This window comes from Triticum aestivum, chromosome 2A (genome assembly GCF_018294505.1).
Source record: "Triticum aestivum cultivar Chinese Spring chromosome 2A, IWGSC CS RefSeq v2.1, whole genome shotgun sequence".
Lineage (NCBI taxonomy): Eukaryota > Viridiplantae > Streptophyta > Magnoliopsida > Poales > Poaceae > Triticum > Triticum aestivum.
Window position 1 is genome coordinate 756,946,940 of NC_057797.1, and position 8,729 is coordinate 756,955,668.

The 8,729-nt window shown below is 47.4% G+C and overlaps 1 protein-coding gene across 1 annotated transcript; it reads right to left on the reverse strand.

Annotated features, from left to right (window-relative positions):
* Window positions 1–803: 803 nt before the first annotated feature.
* On the reverse strand, window positions 804–3,437 carry LOC123186490 (uncharacterized). Its single transcript, XM_044598250.1, has one exon. The coding sequence runs from the start codon at window positions 3,151–3,153 to the stop codon at window positions 2,350–2,352; it is 804 nt and encodes a 267-aa protein (XP_044454185.1). The 5' UTR covers window positions 3,154–3,437; the 3' UTR covers window positions 804–2,349.
* Between the last annotated feature and the right edge of the window lie 5,292 nt (window positions 3,438–8,729).

Here is an 8,729-nt window from a genome sequence, read left to right on the forward strand (position 1 = left end):
ACCGCTGCTACTCCCAGACTCCACATGACTCCATCTGCAACTGTAGTCCCTTCTCGTCTTCCTCACAGTCAATACTCGAGCAAAATTAAGTTCCTCAATACTCTACTTTGTGCTCCCAACTTCCGGAGTATCCTCTCAACACTATCACACACCGACCATTGTCTGCATGAAAGTGAACAACTCACATATTGAACGCCACATATAAGAGTTACCTGAACTCAACATCACCGCTCTTTCTTGACCGTCTGTCTGAAACTTTAAGGAATTTCACCGTCGCCCTGTGTCACCCTGAGTCAAATTCACAGTTGTCTCATCCTTTTTCCGGATAGTCTCTGACATGTCCCACAACTATAGCACTCCGCCTCCTTCTGTACTTGTCGCCCGCACTTTGCCATGTGCACTGAACACCACAGAATATACGGCCATGTACTCTCTCAGTTTTTGACAATTTTAGACTTTCCGCCACTTTCTCAGATTCTTCACGGTCAACTCTTGTCCATCAACTAGCACCGATAGACCTAGTCACCAACTTGAATCTAGTATTCGTCAACACTGCTTCAGCACCCTTGCACACTTTGTCTGACCACATGTCTGACCACCAGTGCCTTGGTCTGTCGCTGTGTCCCGTGCTTACCGCATGCCTCGCCGCTATTACCGCGTCGAGCCTCTGCTGTCCTGGTCGAGTCTCCCGGGTAGCAAGCCCCCACTGCCTCAACCCCCACTGCAGAGAACCATCGATCATCACCGACCGATGCCGAGTATCACGTCTCCATCAGACCACTGGTACCCAGTCCGATCCACGTGTCTCTCGCTATCCCGCTGAAATAGGCTTCGATTCTCTGATATCTTACACCGTAGCCCCTCCATCAGCACAGAGTGAAGTCTTCCGTCAAACTCCAGCTCCACCTTCAACATGACTCCATGTAGCTGCGCCATGCTACCCCGCGCCTTGTCGACTTCAAGCTCTCATGTGTACACAACCTTGAATCAACCCTGCGCCATAGTCTGTCGAAGCCGCACAAGCCCTCAGACCTGCACCACGTGTTTCCACGCCCAGAAGTCGGCCACCATCAGCATCACGCTCCTGTGTCGTCGTCGCTGAAATCACCGCCGTCTTCTGCTTTGACCAACACCCATGTCAGTCCATCAGACAATCCAGTCCGACCCAGCCGAAATTATCCGACTGCAACCATGCTCCACCCCGCGTCGTGTCCGCCCGCACATCTCCGTGCATTGCCTTGACGCCTTGTGTATGCATAATCCCTGTCACGATGCACTCCAGACTTCTTCAAGCCTTATACTCACGTCGTTGTTCTCAGTTTCCGTATGACTGCCTCCGCTGAACAACAACATCGCTACCAACCAGTGTACAAAGCAAAGAACCCAAACGTAGTCTTCCTGGTAGTCTTCTCGTGTAGGTGTAGCAACCAGCAAATTCAACTCCACAACCTAACACCACGTGACCCTCCTGACTAGTTTCTTATTTCTTTTCTTAATCATACTTCAAATCAATCTGATAACAGCTAGCGACTGCATGTCCAACCACACTGCCATGCGTGGAAACCGATCTTTTCTTCAAACAAACTCGTACTTGTAGCTACAGCTGCACACGACCACCTGCTGCACTCTGCCCTGCACGCCCTCGCGCCAGCTCCGATTGGGCTCTGCGCCCGCTGCTAGACCCGTAGGCACGTTTGCCTTGCGCTTCGTTCCGTATCACGATCGTCCTCGGCGAGACCTAATCGACTAGAACACGTGCCGCCGTCTTGAGCCAGAATCTGCACCCGATCATCCGAATAGGCATTGTACGTGTGCGTCCCGATCGATCCGATCAGCTCGTAGCTACTGTCGTCGCTGCCTGCTTCCTTGAAGATTTATATCACCATGAATCCATCTACCTCTAGATCGTGCCTGCATCAACTCATCGACGATGCCACGCCGATTTCTTTTGCTTCAACGATCGCCCCGCAGAATTTCATAGATACTTTCTTCCTCTCCTCTAGATCAACTTCACCGCCTCGTCGAACCTTGCTCATGATACCACTTGTTAGAATAAATCCGAGGCGCTCCGTCGATCTACCAAGGACCAAGCAATCACCCAAGCACGACACCGAGATTTGTTAACGAGGTTCACCATCATGGCTACATCCCCGGGGCCTGACTAGGGCGCTCCTCCCCATGACACCGTCACAATACCGCACCCCGGCCGCCCGGGCGCCGACACACGCCGCCGGCTTCCCCGCGTGCCCGTGATATTATGTTGGCATAGGTTACATCGTGTATCTACCCCCGCTATATATGAGAGGCCTAGGATACAGGTGTCCTATTAGGACACAACTCCTACCCTGTCTACACACAGTCCAAAATCAAGTCCAACTGTAACCTACCTTGTACAATAATATTCGACAGAACTCTAACACTTTCTCTGTCCAACGAGGCGCATATCTCGTTGAAAATCCTTTGGGCTTCTGAAGAGATCAGGTGCATCAGAGACATGTTGTATGATGCGTTGGAGACGCAAAAGTATGTGTGTAGCATGGCCTGTAGCTTCTCTGCCTCGTTAGCATGGATCACGGCGTCGATAAAGGCGAGCATCGGTGAGATGCTCGCTTTACCAAACTGTGCAACTGCCGGCGCGTCGTGGATGGTAGCGACCAGCTCTCTGAAACTGACAACAATTATAGTCATAGCTGGGCTCCACCTCTCGACCAATTCTTGGAGGCGTGATGCAGACACGCCTCTGAACTGGAAGCGCCACTCGCAGTAGTCGCCATTGTTCTCCCGTATTTGGAGAACCCAATCGACGTCAAGCTCGACGAACCAATTCTCCAGCGAATAACGGCCACCGTATCGGACTATTGGCGAGGAAGATGAGTCGATGAATGACTGGAATATGTGCATCACGTAACCGTCGCTGACCATTCTTTGAGCGATCTTTGTGAGCTCGCTGGCACTGAGGTCTGCTTGGGCAGCGAACGCCGAGCCGGAGGAGCAGACAGAGTAGTTGGATGACATGTAAGAACTTGAGGCACCTGAGTTGCTGGAGTAGTTGGATCCGCTCTGACCGGACTGAGGGGAGATGCCCCATCCGGGCCAGACAACGACGCTTCGGATCGACTCGCGGTACGAGCTGAGCGGCGGCAAGGGATCCATGAAGCCGGTGGTGCCCTCCTCCGGCACGGAAGCAAGCTGCTCCGACAGGCCGCCGCTCTGAGTACCTTGGAATAGAACTCTGACTCTCTGAGACTGCTGAACACGCTTGACAAGTGGTCCGCCATGCTCTCCTACTTTCTCAAGCTCAGAGATTGGCAGGGGAGGAAACTACGACAAGTGCTGGACGAAATCAACACTGATTGCCATTGCTGCGACGAGGACTTCCAATAAAAGCTTCCATTATAGAGTGTATGACTTTTCTCTTGAGATCCCATTATAGTAATTGTATGAAGACACATCGCGTGCACATCTCCTCCACGTCTAACTACCCCATCGTTATTTAGTTAGCTAGCCCCTGCACATGTATCAAAACAACGCGCCGCGCTATCTAGTGGAGTAGTATAAAATAAGTACTAGTACTGACCACAGGGACCGCGTAACAAGACTTACAGTGCAGGACCCGGGTGTTGCGGGTCAACCACCCGTCGGAACCGCGTGAATCGTGATGATGACGGCCAAACAAGCCGCTGTTAGGACTACGCCCCAATGCCCTCTAGCCTCTTTGATTTGAGTCATCTCAAGTTCTCAACAGAGATTCTGTCAATAACGACATAGAAAATCTCGCCCGATAATAAGAAAGGTTGGTGATAGTCCTTCCTTCTAGCCTCGACTCACCCCGGATTGGTATTTCATCATCCATATTTGGCACTAGAATATCTTTGGAATTGCAGAATTGTTGGACCTTATAAAGACTCTCCCGGTAAATGAAACCAAAAGTCAAAAGATAATCTGACATCAACATTACAGCCATTTGTGCTTTCATAGATATATCATGTGACTCGTCAATAAAAACATACAGCTTTTATCACCAAGCTCCCCCATAATTACTTGGGTGACTTGTTCCGCACAACACATTGCAAGGTCCTTTTGTATTTGACCGGAAGTCATACGGCAATTATCTCCATGACAATCAAAAGCATCTCTCATTTCTTCATTGCTGTCCTTTAACCAAATCATCTATAGAAAGTTTCACTTGTTCAACGAAGTAGAAGATTCATCATGGCCACGAAATGACAAATCTTGTGCTATGAGATATCTTATACACTCTAGAGAAGAAGTCCAGCGGATCTTATATAGTTTGTGTGATTCCTCAGTTGCGCGAGCCAACTTGATTCCTCGGTTGCACAGATTTGGGGTCGATGACCCTGTCCTCCCACCATGGTCTGTTCTCCCGTGCAGACAAGAGGGGAATCCAGCAGAAGAAAGAGCAGGGTACTCTTTTTAGGGACAATTCCATTTCTATTACTACTCGAACCCACACCTGACATTTACCCCTAATTTTTGAGACCGCCCAAATCTACCCCTTGGCCATCAAGTGTCCTTATAAAATTGTTTTTTCGTGCCATTTCCATCCAGTCAAAGGCCGCCCTCGAGCTGGAAATAGATGCTTTCTTTCAAGTGTGACCCAACTAGGGAAAAAAGAAAGGAAAAATAACCAAAGTCAAAGGTAGCCAAGTAACTAGTCTAACTAGACTATGGTGGGCCCATATGTCATTGTCTCCTTAAAAAATCAACAATTTTGCTAAGCAAAGATACCATCGTGCCAGTGGCACAATTAACATGATAGGGTTGGGCTAACTAGGGAGTAGGCTAACTAATCACCAAAGCCATGCCCACAGATGTCAAACACCGGCGTGTGCACAGAAAGGTGTGACGACGACGTACGGGAGGATGCCAAACAGTTAAGAGGCTGTCAGGGCAAGCTTGCAAGGATTTAGGGGCGAAGTTGCAGTTTCCCGAGGTGGCCGGAGAACATGGGATGGCCGAGACGACAGGAAGCAGCGAGCTCGAGCGGCGCTCGTTGGGCGAGGAGTAGAGACGACAAGGACTAAAACATTGGGCGAAAAGGAGGTGCGATCAACGATGACGGAGACATGCTCAAATGGCTTGCACCAACTACCTCCCTTCCCACAACTGCCACCAACTACCTCTCGGTCCGCCCTTCCCCCGTCGCTGCTAGGGACCAGGGGCTGGGTTAAGTCCTGACACTCAAGATGACGGCGACAATGGGCAGATCTTTACTATGGTAGATTTTGACAGCGAGATGTGATCTATGTGCAAGGACCTCAAACAAAGGGTCACTAGTATAGGAAAGCTTAGTGGTGTCGTGCCAAACAATACATTAGTAGTGTTCTCTCTGCATGTCACTAGTATAGCACCACTGATAGTTGTTACTAGTGGCGTGCCGCCAGCACGCCACTAGTAACAGACATACTAGTGTCGTGCCAACGACACGTTACTAGCACAGACACCTTAGTGACGTTCCCCCCCCCTAGCCACACGCCACTAGATATTTTGGGCCGTTGTGCTGAACCTCAAGCCATATAGAAATTTATAGTAGGTGATAGCCTCAAAAATATCGCACGACTCGGGCCTGGGCCATAGGTGGACGTGGTCCAGCTCCACCGCTGACATCATATGATGAATTTGATTTAGTGTTGCTTCTCGAGTATTTTGTCTCCAATTCCATGGTGAAAACCCCTAGGTCTAACCCTAGTTGCATATACCTAACAATGTCGGTGGTTTTGCGTCATTACTTTGTTGAAGGCATCGTTTGGATATGCTCGGGTTTATTTTGCAGGGTGAAAACCTAGAATCTAGCCTTTGATGGATGGATCCGGTGACGACAGCACTTCAGCATCATTCCATTCTTTACGGATTTGTTGTTGCAGAACTTTGTTGTCTTTGTTTTCAATCTAAACACACTTTATTATTGCTCAATAATGTTTCATGGGAATACATCAAAGATCTGAAGGGTTTAACAGCCACACATGGCGCCCAAAATCCAGACCGAAAGTGTGCTTAGCGAGGCTATGTGCCTCAAGATTTGTTGCTCTACCCTCGAAGGTGAAGGTGCAGTCATCGATGGTTCTTGCAGTCTCTACAATTTCCTTCACAATGATTGCGTACATCCCTCCCACCTTCTTGTTAATATCGATAACAACTCCTTGACAATTAGAGGCGATGATCACATGTGATAAACCTAGGTCCATAGCAGGAGCAAGCGCTTCACGACATGCCAGAGCTTCCAACGTTGGTGGATCGGTGATGCCCCGTATTCTAATAGCTGATGAACCCAGGTATAGCCCCGTAGCATCCCTGCAAACCGCGCTAAATGATCCTTCATTCTGATTTCTTGAAACAACCCCATCTACTTCATCTTCACAGATCCGAGCGGAGGTGGGATCCATCGCGGAGAAGCTTGTTATTGGTTTTGCCCTGCAGCTGGCGAAACCCTCGTTCGCTTGCATTCTTCCAGATCATGTATATACCTCAAAATGAAGTGATGTGTAGATAGTGGACTTTGGAAGATATTCTCATGCAAAGCTTGTCTCCTTGAGTACCAGAGTGCCCAGAGAGTAACCACGACCTGAATAAATTCCTTGGTAGACAGCATATCCATTATAGCAAATAACCATCGGTTGGCGCCAGGCTCCCTTGTATTGCTTAAGGCTTCGACCAGATCCGCATCCTGTAAGGCCCACACACATCGAGCCACTGTTCAGTGAAGCAACGAATGTTGCCATGAATCCTCAGCGCCGCACAAGCCACCTGTGGAGCTGGTAGACATGTTCCGATGATGGCACACATCAGCTGTTGGAATTGATTGATGTGCAAGTCTCCATAAGAAGATCTTAAATTTTGACGGCACCTCAACTTTCCAAAGTTTATCCGAGAGCTTGGACTCCCTTTCGATGTTTGAATTAGCTGGCCGACCCACAAGCCATGCCTCTCTCCGCATCTTTGTCTCGACTAGCATTCGATAGGCAGTTCTAACAGAGAAAACCCCGTTCTTCTCATGAACCCACAACCAAAAGTCCTAGATCTGCTGTGTGCACAAGGGTATTGACATGATGGCCTCCGCATCTGTAGGAATGAAGACTTGAGTAATCGTTCCTCTATCCCATTCTGCTCCTGGTAAGATCAAATCCCCCACCCATTGGTGCGGGTTAGCAGTTCTGCATATGATCGGTCTCATGTTTGATGGTCTCGGAATCCAATTGTGGTCCCAGATGTTCGTCGTCTGATCATCCCCGATGCGATGGATAAGTCCTTGCTTTAGCACATCTCTCCCCTCCATTAGTGATCTCCATATCTGGGACGGGGCCGAACCAAGATCGGCTTCCAAGAACTCGGAATTTTGATGATATTTGGCCTTTAGCACCCCCGCGCCTAGAGACTCTGGATCCATCAGAATTATGTACGCTTGTCTAGCTAGCAATGCAAGGTTAAAGAGCTCGACATCTCGGAAGCCTAGACCTCCACAGTTTTTTGGTTCCAAGAGATGGTTGGTGCCAGCGTCGGTCCTGGGATTTTGGGGGCCCGGGGCGAAACAGAAAATCAAGGGCCCCAATATAAGGGTCACACAATAATAAGATATTTTTTTAATATTACAAATAAACACTTTAATACACCCAATTTTGATTTTACATCTAACATATTTTAGATATAATCTTAAAAGTTTATTCTAACATCCCACTGAGCATTGGGGGCCTAGTGGTAAGTTCATGAATCGCATGACACATGATCACTCATTCTTCTACTGAGGACATACATGTGCACAAACAAAAACTCCAAACGTTAGACACTTGCCGATCCTAGAAAACATCCAAAAACCCTGACTACATAATTACCAAACAAAGGCAAAAGGGCAATTTAGATACATACAAGTTCGAGTCTCTTAAAATAATTCTCGATGCAAATTCACTTATGGTTGGGTCGATGTCAATTTTGTCCAACTATTTCTTGTAGATGCATAATATTGCCAACTGTTTCTTGTAGATGCATAATATAGTGAAACTATTTATCACCGAATACTCCGAAATCTGCTTTTTGGACTTCCATTCTCAAGGTCTTGCCGATGCTCAAGGAGCATTCTTTTTATCAGATCACCCAAGGCAACATTTCTATTTGGAGTTCACCTTGGTGTACCACTTGGGAGAACATATATGATCACCTTATTGTCCAGCATAGTGCTTTTATTTACTCACCTAAGGTCTCTGATCTTTGGCTGCCAGGCCAAAAAGTTTGGAATTCTGAGTTCATCACTAACCTTTTTCAGGAACCGACTGCTTCGGCTATTATTGCAACTCCTATAGTTCTTGATGATAGTAGGGATATCCTTTGTTGGAAGCCCACTCCTTCTGATAAGTGAAATTCTAAGAGTACATATAAGCTGTGTTTACAACAAATTCATATTGTGCAGGCAAATCTGAAGGAAATATGCCCTAGAGGCAATAATAAAGTTATTATTAATATTTCTTTATATCATGATAAATGTTTATTATTCATGCTAGAATTGTATCAATCGGAAACTTAGTACATGTGTGAATACATATACAAACAGAGTGTCCCTAGTATGCCTCTACTAGACTAGCTCGTTAATCAAAGATGGTTAAGTTTCCTGACCATAAACATGTGTTGTCATTTGATGAACGGGATCACATCATTGGAGAATGATGTGATGGACAAGACCCATCCGTTAGCTTAGCGTAATGATTGTTTAGTTTTATTGA